Source organism: Ranitomeya imitator, chromosome 7 (assembly GCF_032444005.1).
Source record: "Ranitomeya imitator isolate aRanImi1 chromosome 7, aRanImi1.pri, whole genome shotgun sequence".
NCBI lineage: Eukaryota > Metazoa > Chordata > Amphibia > Anura > Dendrobatidae > Ranitomeya > Ranitomeya imitator.
In genome coordinates, this window is record NC_091288.1 from 13192780 (window position 1) to 13218600 (window position 25821).

The 25821-nt window shown below is 47.6% G+C and overlaps 1 protein-coding gene across 1 annotated transcript in view; it reads left to right on the forward strand.

Moving 5' to 3' along the window:
* Window positions 1-1739: 1739 nt before the first annotated feature.
* The window catches only part of CTDSP1 (CTD small phosphatase 1), a 36314-nt gene continuing 12232 nt past the window's right edge, over window positions 1740-25821 (forward strand). Inside the window, exons 1-2 of the mRNA XM_069732717.1 lie at window positions 1740-2080; window positions 25315-25463. Of these exons, the coding sequence (XP_069588818.1) occupies window positions 2014-2080; window positions 25315-25463 (216 nt within the window). The 5' untranslated portion in view covers window positions 1740-2013. The remainder of the gene's footprint in view (window positions 2081-25314; window positions 25464-25821) is intronic.

A 25821-nucleotide genomic window follows, 5' to 3' on the forward strand; every position in this document is an offset into this window, starting at 1 on the left:
CTGTGATTTCTGTTATGCTGTAATGTCTATTGTCTGTACAAGTCCCCTCTATAATTTGTAAAGCGCTGCGGAATATGTTGGCGCTATATAAATAATATTATTATTATATTATGTACCGCAACAGTCACAGCCAAACTCTTGACAGCGGCATTTAACGCACGCTTCCAGCAATTGCGCCGGAAATCCCGCCCATCGGTGAACCCCGTCACTTGATCACGGGTCACAGATGGGTCGGAATGACAACCAGAGGTCTCCTGCAGACCACTATGGTTGTCCCTGCCGGATTGTTATGAGCTCTGCCCGGTGGTCGGCACTCATAGCTTGTCAGCACTTCTGCTACATACGGGTGATCTGATCATCGCCTGTATGTAGCAGAGCCGATCAGGTTATGGCAGCTTCTATTCTCCCATGGAGACTATTAAAGCATGCCAAAAGTTTTAAAAAAATGTTTTTAAAAATATAAAAAAAATAAAAAAATATATAAAAGTTCAAATCACCCCCTTTCAAAATAAAACAATAAAAAAATAAATAAAACATACACATATTTGGTATCACCGCATTTAGAATCGCCAGATTCATCAATATGAAAAAAGAATTAACCCAATCACTAAACTGCGTAATGAGAAAAAAGGTCAAAACACCAGAATTATGTTTTTTTTTGCTCGCCTCAACATTGCATTAAAATGCAATAACGAGCGATCAAAAGATCATACCTGCACCAAAATGGCATCATTAGAACGTCAGCTCGGCACGCAAAAACCCGAGATCACGAAAAATACACTACAGGTCTCGGAAAATGATGCAATTTTTCTTTTTTTTTTTTTTGTTTACAAACTTTGGATTTTTTTCCACTATTATTATTATTATTATACATTTTTATAGCGCCATTTATTCCATGGCGCTTTACATGTGAATACGGGGCAAATATAGACAAATACATTAAACATGAGCAGATAACAAGGCACACGAGTACATAAGGAGGGAGGACCCTGCCCGCGAGGGCTCACAGTCTGCAGGGGGTGGGTGAGGATACACTATTTAAATAAAACGGAACCTAGACATGTTTGGTGTCTATGAACTCGTAATGATCTGGAGAATCATAATGGCAGGGCAGTATTAGCATTTAATGAACATGATAAACAAAATTCCAAATACAGTTTTCTTCCCTTTTTTGAGTACACGATATGGTAAAACCAATGGTGACGTTCAAAAGTGCAAAAAACAAGCCCTCACATGGACACATTGACTGAAAAATTACCAGGTTATGGCTCTGGGAACAAGGGGAGCGAAAAACAAAAACGCAAAAAGGCTCCATCATGAAGGGGTTAATTGATTTGTTGTAATTTTTCTGTAAATAAAAGAATATGTTGATGTAGCCGTCTCTAGTGTTCGCTGTGCCTCCTTAGTCCCCCCCGTAGGGTGATACGTCTTGATTTACATAGAGCTGACACTTTAAATTGTCGTGGACCATTGATATCTTGATTTTATACTATAACATGGCCCCTGATTTCCAGTAGTCCTTTTCCAGACCCAGAGGTATCCAGAGCTCTGGACCAGACACACCGTCACTGGCGTACAAGAGCTTCTGCAGCAGATGCAGCACACTTCCTCCCACCCGTGCAGTGACCCCGGGGTGAGGAAGGAATGAGCTCACTCCCCCTCATTCAATAACATTGTCTCAGGCTGAGCAGAGCGAGCGGCCCCCAGTGGGCGCTGGAGGTATCGCCGCTTTAATTGGGGTCCCTTGAAACCGCCTCTGGGTTCCATGTTTGTATCCGAGCTGTGAGCGGAGAACTCCATGTTGTAACAAAGTTTCCAGCAATCTCCCTTTTTTGTTTTTATTTTTTTTATTTCTTTTTTTTTTCTCCTTTCCCCCGCTCGGTGGCCGTCCCCTCCATGCCCTCCGTCCTCTCCTCTTCCCACCCTGTATTCCTTAATTCTCCATCCAACCCCAAACCCAGAGGTAGGAAGAAGTGAGAGGAGTCCTGCAGGATCCAGATCCGGGGAGGTGTGATGGACAATCCGTCCATATTCACCCAGGTCAGCAGAGAAGATGTGAACTCTCCCCTGCAGGAGAAAGGTGAGTGCACGGGCGGCCCCAATATTACCCCTGGACGGACACAGGGTGGGGGGACCCCCAATATTACCCCTGGACGTGGGCAGGGTGGGGGGCCCCCAATATTACCCCTGGACGTGGGCAGGGTGGGGGGCCCCCAATATTACCCCTGGGCGTGGGCAGGGTGGGCTGAGCAGGGTGGGCAGCCCCCAATATTACCCCTGGACGTGGGCAGGGTGGGGGGCCCCAATATAAACCCTGGACGTAGGCAGGGTGGGGGACCCCGATATTGCCCCTGGACGTGGGCAGGGTGGGGGCCCCCAATATTACCCCTGGACGTGAGCAGGGTGGGGGCCCCCGATATTACCCCTGGACGTGGGCAGGGTGGAGGCCCCCAATATTACCCCTGGACGTGAGCAGGGTTGGGGCCCCAATATAACCCCTGGATGTGGGCAGGGTAGGGGGCCCCCAATATTACCCCAGGACGTGAGCAGGGTTGGGGCCCCCGATATTACCCCTGGACGTGGGCAGGGTGGAGGCCCCCAATATTACCCCTGGACGTGAGCAGGGTTGGGGCCCCAATATAACCCCTGGATGTGGGCAGGGTGGGGGCCCCCAATACTACCCCTGGACGTGGGCAGGGTGGGGGCCCCCAATATAACCCCTGGACGTGGGCAGGGTGGGGGCCCCCAATATTACCCCTGGACGTGAGCAGGGTGGGGGCCCCCAATATTACCCCTGGACGTGGGCAGGGTGGGGGCCCCCAATATTACCCCTGGACGTGGGCAGGGTGGGGGGCCCCAATATAACCCCTGGACGTGGGCAGGGTGGGGGACCCCTGATATTGCCCCTGGACGTGGGCAGGGTGGGGGCCCCCGATATTACCCCTGGACGTGGGCAGGGTGGAGGCCCCCAATATTACCCCTGGACGTGAGCAGGGTTGGGGCCCCAATATAACCCCTGGATGTGGGCAGGGTGGGGGCCCCCAATACTACCCCTGGACGTGGGCAGGGTGGGGGCCCCCAATATAACCCCTGGACGTGGGCAGGGTGGGGGCCCCCAATATTACCCCTGGACGTGAGCAGGGTGGGGGCCCCCAATATTACCCCTGGACGTGGGCAGGGTGGGGGCCCCCAATATTACCCCTGGACGTGGGCAGGGTGGGGGGCCCCAATATAACCCCTGGACGTGGGCAGGGTGGGGGACCCCTGATATTGCCCCTGGACGTGGGCAGGGTGGGGGCCCCCAATATTACCCCTGGACGTGGGCAGGGTGGGGGCTGCACAGCTCTCTGCTCACGTTCTTTATCAGGGCTCTTTTTTTCTTGTAAATGTTTTTTCCCTCATTTGAGTCTGTGTACCCTGTACTGAGCTGTGCCAGCCCCCCACCCCCATATTTTATCTGTGAACCCCAATATTTCAATAGACACCTGGGCATTGCAACCCTGCATCTCCGCATTTCCTCTACGGCGTTGGAAGGGTTAATGGATGTAGCAGGTGATAGAGGGGGTTTGACAGATCAGGGGGCGGGGCAGGAATGTGTCACAGCCTGGACCCTCTCTGGTGACAGCCACTGAGCTGGGTCTACATCCTGGCACTTGTTGGGGTGCACAAGGGCCATTTGGGGTGAGAGCGGTGACCTCTGCAGGATCCAGGGTCAGCAGTGGCTGCAGGGTCAGCATTTAACCCTTGTTGACAGCTCAGCAGGATTGACCTTTGACCCTGGAGTGTCCCTGATCCCCAGTGCCCGATCAGATAAGGCACAAATCTTCCAGATTCTTCCCTGGGACTGACAGGAACTTGTTTAAACAGCAAATAAAGGGAATAAGGAAATTGTGGCATGTGGCCCATACAGAGTGTCCCAGCAATGCCCAGGTCCCGGGCCTGCGATTCCATATGTATGTGCTCTGGTTGTGGTTTTTTAGGTGCACGTGCAGCTGGGGGTCCTGGTGGTCACTAGCACTGAGGACTGTTTGGCTTTTCACAGTCCTGATCCGCCGCACTCTACAGATGAAGCCTTTTGTTACTACATTGAAAGCAGAATTACTTTTCTTCAGAGCCTTTTTCTACAAGAACCGGAAAGTGAGAGTGTCGGGTTATCACTGCTTGATTGTCAGCTCTTCAGTTCAGGAAATCTGAGACAAATAGTTAAGTGTTGCTTCTAAGGTCACAGAGACAAAAGGCTTGAAATATTCGAGGTCCAAGTGATGGGGAAACTGCAATAATCAGCAAATTGCAACAGATTTTTCTCCCTCCCCATTGGGCTTTATATGTTTTCTGAAGTGGCATCAAATCACGATGATTCCAGCTGCCGATCAGAATGAATAATGTAGGGACCCATAAGCCGCTCCTAGAGGTGTATGTGGATTAAAAAGGCACATGAATAATACAAGAGGAGGATTTCCATCATCCATAAGGTCCCTGTGCCCGGGCACCGCTTGTCTGCATCATTGAATCATATACACTCATCGCGTTACGTTGTATCATCTACTAATTGGCGTTTACATTTTCAATGTCTCTTCAATTTCAGGAGAAAGTTTTATACTCTCAGTATATATAATATACACAGTGATGTGTTATGTACTCTACCCCTCACCCACCAAATGTCAAAACCCTACACCCCTCCCAATCAGCTGTTATCGCATTGGCACCAGTTAAATGCTCATTATTGAATCCCACAGTGACTGGAAGGACGCAGCGCCCAATGATACTAATGAAAGTCCATTGATGCCAGAGATCCCCCAGCAAGACTCTCCTGCCCAATACGACAATGGGCGTGAAGAGTCACAACTGGGTACTGGGTGGTATAGGGCCCAGCGAGTATCGTACATGCGTCTCCTGGAAAGCCATAATTTCCCCCCAGTGGTGTTGGCTCCTGGTTTTCTATACCCAGCCTTATTCTTTGCTTTAGACCTCTGTGGGTTCAGTGACCTCCATAAGACAGGAAATTTGTAAAGATATATGTGTATATGTGCATGTATGTGTGTGTATATATATATATATATATATATATATATATATATATATATATATATATATATATTACATTGTAGCCCGATTCTAACGCATCGGGTATTCTAGAATATGCATGTCCCCGTAGTATGTGAACAATGATGATTCCAGAATTCGCGGCAGACTGTGCCCGTCGCTGATTGGTCGAGGCAACCTTCATGACATCATCGTCGCCATGCTGTGCCCGTCGCTGATCAGAGACGCGGGATTTCCAGGACAGACAGACGGAAAAACCCTTAGACAATTATATATATAGTTATATATTACAGTATATATCATTAACCCATCAGTGCCCCCCAGGGTCCACACATCTCATAGACAGGAACATGGCTCACACAATACATGCTCTGTCCTGTTCAGTCTTTAAATTTGGAACTTCCTACTGTCTGATCAAGATGTAAAAGGCCACAAAATCTTATCTATGGGAGAAAAATCACTGTGGTTTCTAACTGTCAGCAACCGATCTGATGCAACTAATGCCACTGACAGAACCACAATGTGACCTGGAGCGAGAATATGAGGCCTGTATACAAGATTGCAACACTAGTCACACTAAGGAGAATAACATTTACACCTGCACTAACTACTATAATACCGCCCCTATGTACAAGACTATAGCTACTATAATACCGCCCCTATGTACAAGAATATAACTACTATAATACTGCCCCCTATGTACAAGAATATAACTACTATAATACTGCCCCCTATGTGCAAGAATATAGCTACTATAATACTGCTCCTATGTACAAGAGTATAACTACTATAATACCGCCCCTATGTACAAGAATATAGCTACTATCATACCTCCCCTATGTACAATAATATAACTACTATAATACTGCTCCTATATACAAGAATATAACTACTATAATACTGCTCCTATGTACAAGAATATAACTACTATAATACTGCTCCTATGTACAAGAATATAACTGCTATAATACTGCCCCTATGTACAAGAATATAACTACTATAATACTGCTCCTATGTACAAGAATATAACTACTATAATACTGCTCCTATGTATAAGAATATAACTACTATAATACTGCTCCTATGTACAAGAATATAACTGCTATAATACTGCTCCTATGTACAAGAATATAACTGCTATAATACTGCTCCTATGTACAAGAATATAATTGCTATAATACTGCCCCTATGTACAAGAATATAACTGCTATAATACTGCCCCTATGTACAAGAATATAACTACTATAATACTGCTCCTATGTACAAGAATATAACTGCTATAATACTGCCCCTATGTACAAGAATATAACTGCTATAATACTGCCCCTATGTACAAAAATATAGCTGCTATAATACTGCCCCTATGTACAAGAATATAACTACTATAATACTGCCCCTATGTACAAGAATATAACTACTATAATACTGCTCCTATATACAAGAATATAACTACTATAATACTGCCGCTATGTACAAGCATATAACTACTAATACTTCTCCTATGTACAAGAATATAACTACTATAATACTGCTCCTATGTGCAAGAATATAACTACTATAATACAGCTCCTATGTGCAAGAATATAACTGCTATAATACTGACCCTATGTACAAGAATATAACTATTATTTATTATTATAGCGCCATTTATTCCATGCTGCATACATGTGAGGAGGGGTATACATAATAAAAACAAGTACAATAATCTTAAACAATACAAGTCATAACTGGTACAGGAGGAGAGAGGACCCTGCCCGCGAGGGCTCACAATCTACAAGGGATGGGTGAGGATACAGGAGGAGAGAGGATCCTGCCCGCGAGGGCTCACAATCTACAAGGGATGGGTGAGGATACAGTAGGTGAGGATAGAGCTGGTCGAGCAGCGGTTTGGTCGATCGTTGGTTACTGCAGGTTACTGTAGGCTTGTCGGAAGAGGTGGGTCTTCAGGTTCTTTTTGAAGGTTTCGATGGTTGGTGAGAGTCTGATGTGTTGGGGTAGAGGGTTCCAGAGTAGGGGTGATGCGTGAGAGACATCTTGTATGCGATTGTGGGAAGAGGAGATAAGAGGGGAGTAGAGATGGAGATCTTGTGAGGATCGGAGGTTGCGTGTAGGTAAGTACCGGGAGACGAGGTCACAGATGTATGGAGGAGACAGGTTGTGGATGGCTTTGTACGCCATGGTTAGGGTTTTGTACTGGAGTCTCTGGGTAATGGGGAGCCAGTGAAGGGATTGGTAGAGGGGAGAGGCCGGGGAATAGCGGGGGACAGGTGGATTAGTCGGGCAGCAGAGTTTAGAATAGATTGGAGGGGTGCGAGAGTGTTAGAGGGGAGGCCACAGAGCAGGAGGTTGCAGTAGTCAAGGCGAGAGATGATGAGGGCATGGACTAGGGTTTTTGCAGATTCTTGGTTGAGAAATGTACGGATCCAGGAAATATTTTTGAGTTGAAGTCGGCAGGAAGTGGAAAGGGCTTTGATATGTGGTGTGAAGGAGAGATCAGTGTCAAGGATTACCCCGAGGCAGCAAGCTTGTGGGACTGGGGAGAGTGGGCAGCAATTTACTGGAATGGATAGGTTCGTTGGGGGGGTCTCATGAGATGGGGGAAAGACGATGAATTCTGTTTTGTCCATGCTAAGTTTCAGAAATCTAGCGGAGAAGAAGGATGAAATAATGGACAGACATTGAGGGATTCTGGTTAGTAGGGAGGTGATATCTGGTCCAGAGATGTAGATCTGTGTGTCGTCAGCATAGAGGTGATACTGAAAGCCTTGAGATTCTATGAGCTGTCCCAGGCCAAAGGTGTAAATGGAGAAGAGCAGAGGCCCAAGGACTGAACCTTGTGGGACTCTGACAGATAGGGGCAAGGTGAGGAGGTGGTGTGTGAGTGGGAGACGCTGAATGTCCGGTCTGTTAGGTATGATGAGATCCAGGATAGGGCCAAGTCTGTGATGCCAAGAGATGAGAGGGTCTGTAATAATAGGGAATGGTCCACTGTGTCAAAGGCAGAGGACAGGTCCAGGAGGAGGAGGACAGAGTAGTGTCGCTTGCTCTTGGCGGTTAATAGGTCATTGGTGACCTTAGTTAGGGCAGTTTCAGTGGAGTGGTGTGACCGGAAGCCTGATTGTAAGCGGTCGAAGAAGGAGGAGGAAGACAGGTGGGAGGACAGTTCAAGATGGACGTGTTGTTCCAGTAGTTTGGAGGCATAGGGGAGAAGTGATATAGGGTGATAGCTAGATACAGAGGATGGGTCAAGAGAGGGCTTTTTGAGGATAGGTGTGATTGAGGCATGTTTAAAGCTTGAGGGGAAAACACCAGTTGTTAGTGATAGGTTGAAGAGATGGGTTAGGGTTGGGATGAAGACTGTGGTGAGGTTTTGGATGAAGTGGGATGGGATCGGATCAAGTGCACAGGTGGTGAGATGCAATCTTGAGAGTAGAGTGGAGAGTCGATCTCCTGTAATGTTGGAGAAGTTGGTTTTTGAGGTGGAGGGCTGGGAAGTCGGGAGGAAGGGCTCTGGGAGTTGTTGACCAAAACTGTCTCTGATGTCATCAATCTTATGCTTGAAAAATGAGGCAAAGTCTTCAGCTGAGATGAGTGGGGAGGGAGGAGGTGCTGGGGGACGGAGGAGAGAATTGAAGGTGTTGAATAACTGTTTAGGGTTGTGAGACAGAGAGGATATGAGAGATGAGAAGTAGGTTTGTTTAGCTGTGGCGAGTGTGGTCTTGAAAGTAGTGAGGGACTGTTTGAATGCGATGAAATGATCGTTGGAGTGGGATCTTTTCCATCTGTGCTCAGCAGCCCTGGAGGCTCGCCTCAGTTCTTTGGTCAGGCTGGTGTGCCAGGGCTGTCTGTTGATTTTGCGAGCTTTGGTATGTGTAAGTGGGGCAGCAGATTCCAAAGTTACAGCTATTGTGGTGTTATATAGAGCGGCAGCATCATCCGCATTGTGTAAGGAACTTATATCTGTGAGAGGGAGGAGGGATTCAGAGAGTGAATGTAGATTGAGGTGTTGAAGATTTCTACTATAATACTGCTCCTATGTACAAGAATATAACTATTATAATACTGCTCCTATGTACAAGAATTTAACTACTATAATACTGCCCCCTATATACAAGACTATAACTACTATAATACTGCACCTACAGTTAGGTCCATATATATTTGGACAGAGACAACATTTTTCTAATTTTGGTTATAGACATTACCACAATGAATTTTAAACAAAACAATTGAGATGCAGTTGAAGTTCAGACTTTCAGCTTTCATTTGAGGGTATCCACATTAAAATTGGATGAAGGGTTTAGGAGTTTCAGCTCCTTAACATGGGCCACCCTGTTTTTAAAGGGACCAAAAGTAATTGGACAGATTCAATAATTTTAAATAAAATGTTCATTTTTAGTACTTGGTTGAAAACCCTTTGTTGGCAATGACTGCCTGAAGTCTTGAGCTCATGGACATTACCAGACGTTGTGTTTCCTCCTTTTTGATGCTCTTCCAGGCCTTCACTGCGGTGGTTTTCAGTTGCTGTTTGTTTGTGGCCTTTCTGTCTGAAGTTTAGTCTTTAACAAGTGAAATGCTGCTCAATTGGGTTGAGATCAGGTGACTGACTTGGCCATTCAAGAATATTCCACTTCTTTGCTTTAATAAACTCCTGGGTTGCTTTGGCTTTATGTTTTGGGTCATTGTCCATCTGTAGTATGAAACGGCGACCAATCAGTTTGGCTGCATGTGGCTGGATCTGAGCACACAATATGTCTCTGAATACCTCAGAATTAATTCGGCTGCTTCTGTCCTGTGTCACATCATCAATAAACACTAGTGACCCAGTGCCACTGGCAGCCATGCATGCCCGCGCCATCACACTGCCTCCGCCAGGTGTTACAGATGATGTAGTATGCTTTGGATCATGAGCTGTACCACGCCTTCACCATACTTTTCTCTTTCCATCATTCTGGTAGAGGTTGATCTTGGTTTCATCTGTCCAAAGAATGTTCTTCCAGAACTGTGCGGCTTTTTTAGATGTTTTTTAGCAAAGTCCAGTCTAGCCTTTTTATTCTTGATGCTTATGAGTGGCTGCACCGTGCAGTGAACCCTCTGTATTTACTTTCATGCAGTCTTCTCTCTATGGTAGATTTGGATATTGATACACCGACCTCCTGGAGAGTGTTGTTCACTTGGTCGGCTGTTGTGAAGGGGTTTCTCTTCATCATGGAGATTATTCTGCAATCATCCACCACTGTTGTCTTCCGTGGGCGCCCAGGGCTTTTTGCATTGATGAGTTCACCAGTGCTTTCTTTCTTTCTCAGAATGTACCAAACTGTATATTTTGCCACTCCTAATATTGTAGCAATTTCTCTGATGGGTTTTTTCTGTTTTCGAAGCTTAAGGATGGCTTGTTTCACCTGCATGGAGAGCTCCTTTGACCGCATGTTTACTTCACAGCAAAACCTTCCAAATGCAAGCACCACACCTCAAATCAACTCCAGGCCTTTAATCTGCTTAATTGAGAATGATATAATGAAGGGATTGCCCACACCTGTCCATGAAATAGCCTTGGAGTCAATTGTCCAATTACTTTTGGTCCCTTTAAAAACAGGGTGGTCCATGTTAAGGAGCTGAAACTCCTAAACCCTTCATCCAATTTTAATGTGGATACCCTCAAATGAAAGCTGAAAGTCTGAGCTTCAACTGCATCTGAATTGTTTTGTTTAAAATTCATTGTGGTAATGTCTATAACCAAACTTAGAAAAATGTTGTCTCTGTCCAAATATATATGGACCTAACTGTATGTACAAGAATATAACTACTATAATGCTGCCCCTATGTACAAGAATATAACTTCTATAATACTGTTCATATGTATAAGAATATAACTACTATAATACTGCTCCTATGTACAAGAATATAACTACTATAATACTGTTCATATGTATAAGAATATAACTAGTATAATACTGCCCTTATGTACAAGAATATAACTACTATAATACTGCTCCTATGTACAAGAATATAACTACTATAATACTGCCCTTATGTACAAGAATATAACTACTATAATACTGCTCCTATGTACAAGAATATAACTACTATAATACTGCTCCTATGTACAAGAATATAACTACTATAATACTGCTCCTATGTACAAGAATATAACCACTATAATACTGCCCCTATGTACTAGAATATAACTACTATAATACTGCCCTCTATGTACAAGAATATAACTACTATAATACTGCCCCTATGTACAAGAATATAACTACTATAATACTGCCCCTATGTACAAGAATATAACTACTATAATACTGCTCCTATGTACAAGAATATAACTACTATAACACTGCCCCCTATGTACAAGAATATAACGACTACAATACTGCTCCTATGTACAAGAATGTAACTACTATAATACTGTCCCTTATATACAATAATATAAATATTATAATACTGCCCCTATGTACAAGAATATAACTATTATAATACTGCCCCCCATGTACAAGAATATAACTACTATAATACTGCTCCTATGAACAAGAATATAACTACTATAATACTGCTCCTATGTACAAGAATATAACTACGATTCCGTCCATATAAATCTGGCCCCAGAAAATTCATGCTAAACCTAAACTCCCATGTCCTTGCAGGTCCACATAATCTTTTTTTAGTATTTACAATATTTAAAAGTGTAATTAGTCATATAATTTAATAGCGTCACTCAGATACGCCATCCTTTTCTGATTGGTTGTGATCTGACCTCTGGGACTGCCACTGATCTAAGTGTCTTGGCGCTGATGTATTGTTGTGGGTCGTTCATACCTGTTTTTTTGGCCACAGTGCAGAGGAGCCGCACACCTTCATTCAAGTGAAAATGGCCACACTGCCGTCTGGATAGCCAGATGTTGTGTTGGGGGCACTGGTGTTCACATATCTGTAGAGGCCACAATGTTGCAGCTCCTTCACTTCCAGGATCAGGGGTTCAAAAGTCTGACCCCCAGAAGTCATAAAGTTATGGTTTTCCTGCCTAAATGCCATCATTAGATGGAATACCACTTTAAACAGTCTGGACTCCAAGTTGATACAATGTATCAGTGCAAGTAAAATGTACCAACCTGCTTCTGTTATCAGAGGTTTGTGCTGATTGGATAAAATTGTAACAGACCCTCAATGCTTTTTGCTTTCCTTCATCACTTCTTGGTTGGCTCACTTTATACCAGTAACTTGCACCAAGAATATTGCTTTACCCCATTAATACATTTTGCGCCGTCTACGACTCGGCGCTAGCTGCTTAGTACATATATTGAGCAAGGTGTCTGGTGCTGTACAATTGGCAATTCTGCCCCAATTTTCCCATTTTGTGCATTCCCCTTATCTGGGAAATGGCTCTGTTTATAAACATTAACACGAGGTTGATGAGTAAATCGCTCTTTTGACATATCCTCAGGCTGCAAACCGCTTTTCTTAAAGGGACAGTAACATAAATAGTTGTGTCCTGTCTGTTTTTGTGGTTGCATAGTAGAGGGGTATGGAGCTCAGCTCTCCTCTCACTCTCCATATGTAATGCTTGTGGATGTGAATTTTCATGGGCAGTTTGCGGTATTGGATTCTGCATTGACCTTCTTTGTTACCCAGCTTTCCTAGGAAAGGATCTAATCTAACCCTATATGTCTCCAGTGCACGCTCTTACTGGGAACCTGGGGTGCCCGCCGCGGTCTGTACTAGCTGCCTGTGTCCTGGTAGGGTGTTCGGGTGTGGCTGCCACTTGCTGCCCACGCAGGGAGGTGAGCAATGTGCACAAGAGGCGCCTTTCCCCCATATCTGCGAGCACTGAGAAGTTCGTGGTGTCGCTGATCCGAGCCTTTCCTTCTGCATCCATGAAATGGAGCTCCTACAGGGAACAGAAGATGATCTGCAGATCTGAAAAATAATTCAGAGGATTCAAGAAAAGGTTATCCTGACACTTCAGAAATGGAGCAGAGTGTGAGCACAATGTATGGAATTGTCCTCTAAGTGCTTCTGGGAAAGCTGGGTGACAACCAACGTGGCCAGAGGTCCAGCATCCTAAACCCCTCAGTGGTAACTCTGCACAGATGGGCAGCAGCATCGCACATCCAGGGTCTGCTGTGCCGCCACTAGGATGGGCAGGGGTTGTCACCCAGCTTTCCAGGCAGCAGCAGAGGCAGGTCTCCATGGCTACACGGTGATGAGTGAGGGTCACATGTTATATGAGAACTCACTCACCTGCTTGGTCTGATTGATGCGGATGTCAAGACCAGAGATAAATGCCGCTATGACCTTCTATATCTCCTGTCATTTATCACCCAGGAATTGTGCTGTAAAGCATTGTCAGCTTCCCTGTCCACACTGCAGGGGGCGCACTCCACATCTAGGAGCCTGTGTGGCTGCGTTATTGTGGGGAGACGTCTTTAATGCAGGAGTGGCCTCCTAAATAGGGAAAATAACATCCCCAACGTCCTCCCATACTGTAAGGATAGGACGCGATCTGTGACATTTTCCGTTCAGGGCACTGAATCACATTGACGCTTGGGGTACAGAATAATGACACTGACACTGGGGGTACAGGATAATGACGCTGGTACTCGATATTTGCAGATGATACAAAACTATGTAAAGCAGTTAATACAAGAGAAGATAGTATTCTGCTACAGATGGATCTGGATAAGTTGGAAACTTGGGCTGAAAGGTGGCAGATGAGGTTTAACAATGATAAATGTAAGGTTATACACATGGGAAGAAGGAATCAATATCACCATTACACACTGAACGGGAAACCACTGGGTAAATCTGACAGGGAGAAGGACTTGGGGATCCTAGTTAATGATAAACTTACCTGGAGCAGCCAGTGCCAGGCAGCAGCTGCCAAGGCAAACAGGATCATGGGGTGCATTAAAAGAGGTCTGGATACACATGATGAGAGCATTATACTGCCTCTGTACAAATCCCTAGTTAGACCGCACATGGAGTACTGTGTCCAGTTTTGGGCACCGGTGCTCAGGAAGGATATAATGGAACTAGAGAGAGTACAAAGGAGGGCAACAAAATTAATAAAGGGGATGGGAGAACTACAATACCCAGATAGATTAGCGAAATTAGGATTATTTAGTCTAGAAAAAAGACGACTGAGGGGCGATCTAATAACCATGTATAAGTATATAAGGGGACAATACAAATATCTCGCTGAGGATCTGTTTATACCAAGGAAGGTGACGGGCACAAGGGGGCATTCTTTGCGTCTGGAGGAGAGAAGGTTTTTCCACCAACATAGAAGAGGATTCTTTACTGTTAGGGCAGTGAGAATCTGGAATTGCTTGCCTGAGGAGGTGGTGATGGCGAACTCAGTCGAGGGGTTCAAGAGAGGCCTGGATGTCTTCCTGGAGCAGAACAATATTGTATCATACAATTATTAGGTTCTGTAGAAGGACGTAGATCTGGGGATTTATTATGATGGAATATAGGCTGAACTGGATGGACAAATGTCTTTTTTCGGCCTTACTAACTATGTTACTATGTTACTATGTTACTTGGGGTACAGGATAATGACACTGACACTCGGGGTACAGGATAATGACACTGACACTCGGGGTACAGGATAATGACACTGACACTCGGGGTACAGGATAATGACACTGACACTGGGGGTAGAGGATAATGACACTGACACTGGGGGTACAGGATAATGACACTGACACTGGGGGTAGAGGATAATGACGCTGACACTCGGGGTACAGGATAATGACGCTGACACTCGGGGTACAGGATAATGACACTGACACTCGGGGTACAGGATAATGACACTGACACTGGGGGTACAGGATAATGACGCTGACACTGGGGGTAGAGGATAATGACGCTGACACTCGGGGTACAGGATAATGACGCTGACACTCGGGGTACAGGATAATGACGCTGACACTCGGGGTACAGGATAATGACACTGACACTGGGGGTACAGGATAATGACGCTGACACTGGGGGTAGAGGATAATGACGCTGACACTCGGGGTACAGGATAATGACGCTGACACTCGGGGTACAGGATAATGACGCTGACACTCGGGGTACAGGATAATGACGCTGACACTCGGGGTACAGGATAATGACGCTGACACTCGGGGTACAGGATAATGACGCTGACACTCGGGGTACAGGATAATGACACTGACACTCGGGGTACAGGATAATGACACTGACACTCGGGGTACAGGATAATGACACTGACACTGGGGGTAGAGGATAATGACACTGACACTGGGGGTACAGGATAATGACACTGACACTGAGGGTACAGGATAATGGCACTGACACTCGGGGTACAGGATAATGACACTGACACTCGGGGTACAGGATAATGACGCTGACACTGGGGGTAGAGGATAATGATGCTGGCACTGGGGGTACAGGATAATGACGCTGACACTGGGGGTACAGGATAATGACACTGACACTGGGGGTACAGGGTGAGGATGCCGACACTCGGGTATGGAAGGATGCCAACACTCGGGGTATAGGGGAAGGATGCTGACACTCGGGGTATGGGGGAAGGATGCCGACATTCGGGGTACGGGGTAAGGATGCCGAAACTCGGGGTACGGGGTAAAGATGCCGACTCTCGGGGTACGGGGGAAGGATGTCGACACTCAGGGTACGGGGTAAGGATGCCGACACTCGAGGTACGGGGTAAGGATGCCGACACTCGGGGTACGGGGTAAGGATGCCGACACTCGGGGTACGGGGTAAAGATGCCGACACTCGGGGTATGGGGGAAGGATGCTGACGCTCGGGGTACGGGGTAAAGATGCCGACACTCGGGGTATGGGGGAAGGATGCCGACACTCGGGGTACGGGGTAAGGATGCTGACACTCGAGGTACGGGATAAGGATGCCGACACTCGGGGTACGGGGTAAAGATGCCGACACTCGGGGTATGGGGGAAGGATGCTGACGCTCGGGGTACGGGGTAAAGATGCCGACACTCGGGGTATGGGGGAAGGATGCTGACGCTCGGGGTACGGGGTAAAGATGCCGACACTCGGGGTACGGGGGAAGGATGCCGACACTCGGGGTACGGGGTAAGGATGCCGACACTCGGGGTATGGGGTAAGGATGCCGACACTCGAGGTACGGGGTAAGGATGCCGACACTCGGGGTACGGGGTAAAGATGCCGACACTCGTGGTATGTGGGAAGGATGCTGACGCTCGGGGTACGGGGTAAGGATGCTGACACTCGGGGTACGGGGAAAGATGCCGACACTCGGGGTACGGGGGAAGGATGCCGACACTCGGGGTACGGGGGACGGATGCTGACACTCGGGGTACGGGGGAAGGATGCCGACACTCAGGGTACGGGAGAAGGATGTCGACACTCAGGGTACGGGGTAAGGATGCCGACACTTGGGGTACGGGGGAAGGATGCCGACACTCGGGGTACGGGGTAAAGATGCCGACACTCGGGGTATAGGGGAAGGATGCCGGCACTCGGGGTACGGGGTAAAGATGCCGACACTCGGGGTATGGGGTAAGGATGCCGACACTCGGGGTATAGGGGAAGGAAGCCGACACTCGGGGTACGGATGCCGACACTCGGGGTATGGGGTAAGGATGCCGACACTCGGGGTATAGGGGAAGGATGCCGACACTCGGGGTATAGGGGAAGGATGCCGACACTCGGGGTATAGGGGAAGGATGCCGGCACTCGGGGTACGGGGTAAAGATGCCGACACTCGGGGTATGGGGTAAGGATGCCGACACTCGGGGTATAGGGGAAGGAAGCCGACACTCGGGGTATGGATGCCGACACTCGGGGTAAGGGGTAAGGATGCCGACACTCAGGGTACGGGGTAAAGATGCCGACACTCGGGGTACGGGGGAAGGATGCCGACACTCGAGGTGCGGGGGAAGGATGCCGACACTCGGGGTACGGGGTAAGGATGCCGACACTCGGGGTACGGGGTAAAGATGCCGACACTCGGGGTATGGGGTAAAGATGCCGACACTCGGAGTACGGGCTAAGGATGCTGACACTCGGGGTTACGGGGTAAAGATGCCGACACTCAGGGTACGGGGTAAAGATGCCGACACTCTGGGTACGGAGTAAGGATGCCGACACTCGGGGTAAGGATGCTGACACTCGGGGAATGGGGGAAGGATGCTGACACTCGGGGTTACGGGGTAAGGATGCCGACACTCGGGGTTACGGGGTAAAGATGCCGACACTCGGGGTATGGGGTAAAGATGCCGACACTCGGGGTACGGGGTAAGGATGCCGACACTCGGGGTACGGGGTAAAGATGCCGACACTCGGGGTACGGGGTAAAGATGCCGACACTCGGGGTACGGGGTAAGGATGCCGACACTCGGGGTACGGGGTAAGGATGCTGACACTCGGGGTATGGGGGAAGGATGCCGACACTCGGGGTACGGGGTAAAGATGCCGACACTCGGGGTACGGGGTAAGGATGCCGACACTCGGGGTACGGGGTAAGGATGCTGACACTCGGGGTACGGGGTAAGGATGCTGACACTCGGGGTTACGGGGTAAAGATGCCGACACTCGGGGTATGGGGTAAGGATGCCGACACTCGGGGTACGGGGTAAGGATGCCGACACTCGGGGTACGGGGTAAGGATGCCGACACTCGGGGTACGGGGTAAGGATGCTGACACTCGGGGTATGGGGGAAGGATGCTGACACTCGGGGTTACGGAGTAAAGATGCCGACACTCAGGGTACGGGGTAAAGATGCCGACACTCTGGGTACGGAGTAAGGATGCCGACACTCGGGGTAAGGATGCTGACACTCGGGGTTACGGGGTAAAGATGCCGACACTCAGGGTACGGGGTAAAGATGCCGACACTCTGGGTACGGAGTAAGGATGCCGACACTCGGGGAATGGGGGAAGGATGCTGACACTCGGGGTTACGGGGTAAGGATGCCGACACTCGGGGTTACGGGGTAAAGATGCCGACACTCGGGGTATGGGGTAAAGATGCCGACACTCGGGGTACGGGGTAAGGATGCCGACACTCGGGGTACGGGGTAAAGATGCCGACACTCGGGGTACGGGGTAAAGATGCCGACACTCGGGGTACGGGGTAAGGATGCCGACACTCGGGGTACGGGGTAAGGATGCTGACACTCGGGGTATGGGGGAAGGATGCCGACACTCGGGGTACGGGGTAAAGATGCCGACACTCGGGGTACGGGGTAAGGATGCCGACACTCGGGGTACGGGGTAAGGATGCTGACACTCGGGGTACGGGGTAAGGATGCTGACACTCGGGGTATGGGGGAAGGATGCCGACACTCGGGGTACGGGCCAGTGATGGTGCTGTAGATTAGGCACGTGATTTCTGTGGTCACAGGATCTCTGGTTCTGGTAATTTCTCCCTATAAATCCTATGAGTTGTGTCTGGGTGACCACCAGTATGGCACCAGTAAGGCCGCCCCTACACTCCAGAATGACGTGTACTGATGTGCAGACATATTCTGGGAGCGCTGGCGACATGCAGTTGTACGGGGTCTGTTGGTCGCTGTTTGTGTCCTGCACGTTCACAGAAGGTTTGATAAGTGACCCGGGGTTATCGGCCTTCACTTCCTCATGTGACGTCTGCTTTATTGTTCTCCATGAAATTCTCCCATAAGGTGTGACGGAAATCTGTGCTCATTTTTCTTCTCCAGACCCCTCCCCTTTGTCGAGGCCCCTCCCCTCTGACACCAACACCCGCTGTTTTATAACCCTTTTTTATTTGTTAATTCCTTGTCCATTTTTATTGCAGAATGATTGTAATCTCTCCATGCAGCGACTACCTGCTCAGCTTGTGCTTAGATACAGTTAATAAATTGAGTTAACTCTGGATATAATGGGGTCGAGTGTCAACACTGGCGATTGGATACGCTGTCTTTATTAACAACCAATCACAGCGCATCTTTTACTTCACCAGACAATAACCCTCAGTTATCAAAACAGATGAACAAAGCAACCAATCACTGCGCAGTTTTTATTATTCAAACTGCTCCAATAAAATGAAAGCTGCTCTATGATTGGTTGCTAGGGGCACAACTAAGCCTCTTCAGTCTTTAATGCCCATAGCAACCTATCATAGCACAGCTTTCATGATTTAAACAGCTCTGGTGAAATGTAAGCTGTTCTGTGATTGGTTTCTAGGGGCAACACAGTTTTGATAAATGAAGCCTAGCTCTCTTTATTTACATGTTCTACTCCAGTCACTTCCAATGCTACAGTCTCATCCTCCTCCATGGGTGCAGTCATAGTAGTGGTCCCTCTGATGCCATGCCCTGTAGTGCACTGTACAGACTGTCAGAACTATGGCTTTAATCCCGTCTTTCCCAAAATGGCCGCCAGGAATACAAGTGCGGATAGCTGTTTAATATTCTCGGCTCCAAGGTCTTCCTCTGTCTGTGTATTCTGGCAGGGCTGCAAAGGCCGGATACGGCTGCCGGACAAGGGGGGCAGTAATGGCTGTTCTCAGCAGCAGAGCATCGTGGGAGATAGAGGAAGATGGATAGAAAAAAAACATTGGGGTGTCATGGAAACTGGAGGGGGGCCGGGGGCGTCCGAAGATACTTTATAGTCAGCAGATGAATGAAAGTTTGGAGATGGAAAGGGAGGGGGTCACCAGTGCCGAACACGAGCAGCCGCCGCCTCGTATTATGGCTTCTGGGTTTCGCACGAGGCTCCGCCGTTTTTATGTTTTTCCATCCAAAAATCATTTCCCTAATGAATTAGAAGAATTTTGCTGATATATAAACGCTGCAAACATCCATTTTAGGGTCAGTAACACAAGCAGCTTATTGCTGCACAGCCATCTCCGCTAGATCACCCCCGCGGTGATAGATGGGGCTGAGCGCGGCATCTGTGCGGCCGCTCATGTTCTCCCTCCATGTCTGTATGGAGCTTGTGCAGGGTCTTCCCCAAACTGTTCCCACAAAGCTGACGCTACAATTATCCACAATGTCCTGTGCTGAAGATTAAGATTCCCCATCACTGGAGCTGAGGGTCTGCGGCCGCCCCCTGATAACAGCCCAGAGTATCCTCCTCCACCATCTGTACAGGGGGCACAATGCAGTCAGGGGGTAACGTCCTCCTGGAATCACCAAACCCAGCCTCCTCCATCAGATAGAGAAGTGCGATCCATCACTGCACAGAACCCGTCTCCTCCAGAGTCCAGTGGTGGCGGATTTACACCGCTCCATCCGACGCTCGGCATTGTGCTTGGTGATGTACGGCTGCATGCAGCTGCTCGGCCATGAAGCTCCTGGCGGGGGCGCAGTGTTTGTACCAGAGGAGGTCTGGACTCTGCAGTTATGGGGGCAGCAGAGTGGTGGAGACTTTTCTGCCATTTGCTTCCTCAGCACTCGCCCCCCGCTCTGCAATATTACGATGTTTCCACTTTGTGGCCGAGTTGCTGCGATTCCTTACGCTTCTACATAATATCAGTCACAGGTGAAGGAGGAAGAAATGGACGGACTTGTTCCCCGGTGGCTCCTATTGCTGGTATCTGTGAGCTCTGCACCACCCGTCACATTTGTAAAGGCAGACGGCATGGCGGGGGGCCGGAGGTTATACACTGGGGTAGATGAAGCCAGAGGAAAACCCAGAATTCGTAGAGTAAGACGTGTGGCTAATGATGAGGGCGCGTGCTCAGATATCGTGTTATCCGAGCATTTTCGGCGTGCAGCTCCAGTAATATGTCCGAGTCCCCGCGGCTGCGTGTTTCACAGTTTTTAGACAACCACAACACATGCAGGGATTGCCTAACAAATAGACCTAACAGGCAATGACCCCCGCTACTTTCCACCTCTGGCGTTCTCTATATGTGACAACTATTCATTGATATTAGATATTTATTTAAAAAAAAAAAAAACCAATATGGCCGACTTTATAGACCGGTGCCTCAGATTCATCCTCGAATCTCGCTGTTAGGCCACGTTCAGTATCTGGTCAGTATTTTACATCAGTATTTGTAGCCAAAACCATCAGTGGGTGATAAAGTGGTGATGAGTTTCTATTAGACTTTTCCTCTGAATGTTCCTCTCCTGATTTTGGCTACAAATACTGATGTAAATACTGACCGTGTGAACGCTGCCTTATGTTGTTTCTCCGCACACTGCGGCAGCGCGATCTCGCCAGGACCTGTGTCCGGGGTGGAAGGCGCCTCAATATTGGCCGGGTTGGTTAACGTACAGTTTTTTCTTCTCGCTTTCAAAAAGGGGAAACAAAAATGTGGCAAGGGTGTCGACTGACGACATTCAGTGCACCATGCGATTTTTTTTCCAGAGATGGTATATGTAACATTTCCACATTTTTGCGTCACTTTTGTCAAAAGATCAATGATCGACACCTGATTTACTTCCTGCCTTCATTTCCTGATTCCCCTCCCATTTGTCGCTTTACCCAATGCTTGCACCACCATTTACCGTGACTGCACAGAGCATGGCCAGATGCCCACAGGGCCATGTTATTACACGCCAGTTATGAAATCCAAGATTGTAGGTTTGGTTATTGATTACCCGGAGCGGTGAGTAACCCCTTCACCGCCACCGATTCCCTGTGCCCTGATGACACTCCAGGCTCTGCACAGGCTGCTTCTGCCCTCGTTTGGCCTGTGACTTTTATTTGGAGGTGCCGCCTCCTGGGCCATATATTGAGGTGGTGGAAGGGGTTAATCCAGCATGTTGGGCATTAACTAGTGCTGCAGTCACATTCCTGGGAGGCCAGAGCTGAACTCTGTGACTTCAGCAACATAATGCAATGGTGGATCAGCCGATAGACAGAGAAAGCGATATGTGGTATCACCCATGCCCCCTGTGGAGGAAGCCAGTACGGTGAAACGGCCCTGTCGGGGTATCTGAGGGTACTGACACCTGGACAAATACTTATGTAAGTAAAGGATGATGTTGAGACGTGGGCATTAGCAGATGGTAATGCACCTCTTTGCACTGGGCACTTTACATCTAATATTATATTATGATAATACTAGATGGTGGCCCGATTCTAACGCATCGGGTATTCTATAATATGTTTTATGTATGTATATAGCAGCCACATAGTATATAGCACAGGCCACATAGTATATAGGAGCCATGTAGTATATAGCAGACAAATACTACGTGGCCTGTGCTATATACTATGTGGCTGCTATATACATACATATTGTAGAATACCCGAAGCGTTAATACAGGCCACGCAATATATAACAGTGGCCACGCAGTATATAAAACAGCCATGTACTATATAACACAGACCACGCAGTATATAGCAGCCACACAGTATATAACACAGGCGACGTAGTATATAACACAGGCCACGCAGTATATAACACTGGCCACGTAGTATATTGCATAGGCACGTAATATATAGCACAGCCCACGCAGTATATAGCAGCCACGTAGTATATAACACTGCCCACGCAGTATATAACATAGGCGACGTAGTATATAACACTGCCCATGCAGTATATAGCAGCCACGCAGTATATAACACTGCCCACGTAGTTTATAACAGTGGCCACGTAATATATAACACAGCCCATGCAGTATATAACACTGCCTATGTAGTATATAGCAGCCACGCGGTATATAACACAGGCCACGTAGTATACAGCAGTGTGGGCACCATATCCCTGTTAAAAAAATAATTAAAATAAAAAATAGTTATATACTCACCTCCTGGGATCCAGCGAAGCTCCGTCGATATGCGCGCGGCTGCCGCCATCTTCCGTTCACAGGATGCATTGCGAAATTACCCAGATAACTTAGTGGTCTGACGAGACCGCTAAGTCTTCTGGGTAATTTCGCAATGCATCGTCAGGGACGGAAGATGGCGGCAGGTGCATGCGGCTCGGTGGACTATGGAGGGTGAGTATAGCAGGTTTTTTGTTTTTTTATTATTTTTAACATTACATTTTCTTACTATTGATGCCGCATAGGCAGCATCCATAGTAAAAAGTTGGGGACACACAGGGTTAATGGCACCGGTTACAGATGCGTTACCCGCGGCATTACACGGTCGGTTACCGCCGGCATTAACCCTGTGTGAGCGGTGACTGGAGGGGAGTATGCGGGCGCCGGGCACTGACTGAGGGGAGTAAGGAGCGGCCATTTTCTTCCGGACTGTGCCCGTCGCTGATTGGTCGCGGCTGTTTTGCCGCGACCAATCAGCGACTTGGATTTCCATGACAGACAGAGGCTGCGACCAATGAATATCCGTGACAGATGGAAGTGACCCTTAGACAATTATATAGTAGATTACAAAGTGGTTATTATAACAATAATTTATTGCACTGGACACTTTTATAAAGTTTTGTTTGTTGATTACCAAAATGTATGAGGTGAAGTGCGGCATTAATTGTATATGTCCCAGTTCTCACAGTCCCTCGTCTTTGCTCTACCCTCAGTTATTATGTGAAATTCCCTTGTTATATTTTAATAAGTGTAAATGTGAAATAAATTATTTAATTTTACTAGTACGTTGATTTGTTTTTGCCTTTTTTTTCTTCTGTGATACACATGGTGGATATGGTTAGTAATTAGTAATGAGTATTTGGAGGTTACAATTACATGGTTGGATTTTTGAGATGTATAGTATCACACAGGATAGGATTAGATACACGGCTCAGGAGGCAGTATCACACAGGATAGGATTAGATACACGGCTCAGCAGGCAGTATCACACAGGAGAGGATTAGATACACGGCTCTGCAGACAGTATCACACAGAATAGGATTAGATACACGGCTCAGCAGACAGTATCACACAGGATAGGATTAGATACACAGCTCAGCAGACAGTATCACACAGGATAGGATTAGATACACGGCTCTGCAGACAGTATCACACAGGATAGGATTAGATACACGGCTCTGCAGACAGTATCACACAGAATAGGATTAGATACACGGCTCTGCAGACAGTATCACACAGGATAGGATTAGATACACAGCTCAGCAGACACTATCACACAGGATAGGATTAGATACACGGCTCTGCAGACAGTATCACACAGGATAGGATTAGATACACAGCTCAGCAGACACTATCACACAGGATAGGATTAGATACACGGCTCTGCAGACAGTATCACACAGGATAGGATTAGATACACAGCTCAGCAGACACTATCACACAGGATAGGATTAGATACACGGCTCTGCAGACAGTATCACACAGGATAGGATTAGATACACAGCTCAGCAGACAGTATCACACAGGAGAGGATTAGATACACGGCTCAGCAGACAGTATCACACAGGATAGGATTAGATACACGGCCCAGCAGGCAGTATCACACAGGAGAGGATTAGATACATGGCTCAGCAGTCAGTATCACACAGGATAGGATTAGATACACAGCTCAGCAGACAGTATCACACAGGATAGGATTAGATACACAGCTCAGCAGACAGTATCACACAGGAGAGGATTAGATACATGGCTCAGCAGTCAGTATCACACAGGATAGGATTAGATACACAGCTCAGCAGACAGTATCACACAGGATAGGATTAGATACACGGCTCAGCAGACAGTATCACACAGGATAGGATTAGATACACGGCTCAGCAGTCAGTATCACACAGGAGAGGATTAGATACACGGCTCAGCAGTTAGTATCACACAGGATAGGATTAGATACACGGCTCAGCAGACAGTATCACACAGGATAGGATTAGATACACAGCTCAGCAGACAGTATCACACAGGATAGGATTAGATACACGGCTCAGCAGACAGTATCACACAGGATAGGATTAGATACACGGCTCAGCAGACAGTATCACACAGGATAGGATTAGATACACAGCTCAGCAGACAGTATCACACAGGTTAGGATTAGGTACACGGCTCAGCAGTCAGTATCACACAGGTTAGGATTAGATACACAGCTCAGCAGACAGTATCACACAGGTTAGGATTAGGTACACAGCTCAGCAGACAGTATCACACAGGTTAGGATTAGGTACACCGCTGTGGATCCGGATTGCTGTCTGCTGTTGCCGCCTCCATCTTTCCTACTGAATTACATCTTGTTAACCGCAGTCAGATTACGGTGCGATGATCTGCGCTCATCTCTTAAGGACGCAGTAATCCCTCCTGGCCCGGCCGCTGTCTGTTCCATTGATCTAGTCACTTGACAAGGGAGTGCGGGGTTAACTTCGTTGCCGAGGTGAGGATATTGGGGTCTCTTCCCCATCACCCCTGGTTCATATCCGACTTTTCTTTATCCTCAGGTCTCCACGGCTCTTCCTCCTCCAAGAAGCCTCGGAGTCGCAGCATCTTCCACTCGCTCTTCTGCTGTCTGTGTCATGAGGATGCCGAGCCCCTTCCTGTTAATAACAATGCCCCCCTCCTCACAGAAGAGAATGGATCGGTCCCCAAGGTGAGCGCTGCTCCTTGTATGTGCTGGGGGGTAAGGGACGCTCCGAAAATGTGCAAATTAATTGCTAGAATAACAATTCCCTTCCATGGTTTGGGGACTGGAAGTCAATCCCTCGTGCAGCAGATCACAGCACACACGATGGCTGGGGGTCCTAGAGCAACAGTCCTGGGGCAGAATAGTGAGTGCAGCTCTGGAGTATAATACAGGATGTAACTCAGGATCAGTAATGTAATGTATGTACACAGTGACTGCACCAGCAGAATAGTGAGTGCAGCTCTGGAGTATAATACAGGATGTAACTCAGGATCAGTAATGTAATGTATGTACACAGTGACTGTACCAGCAGAATAGTGAGTGC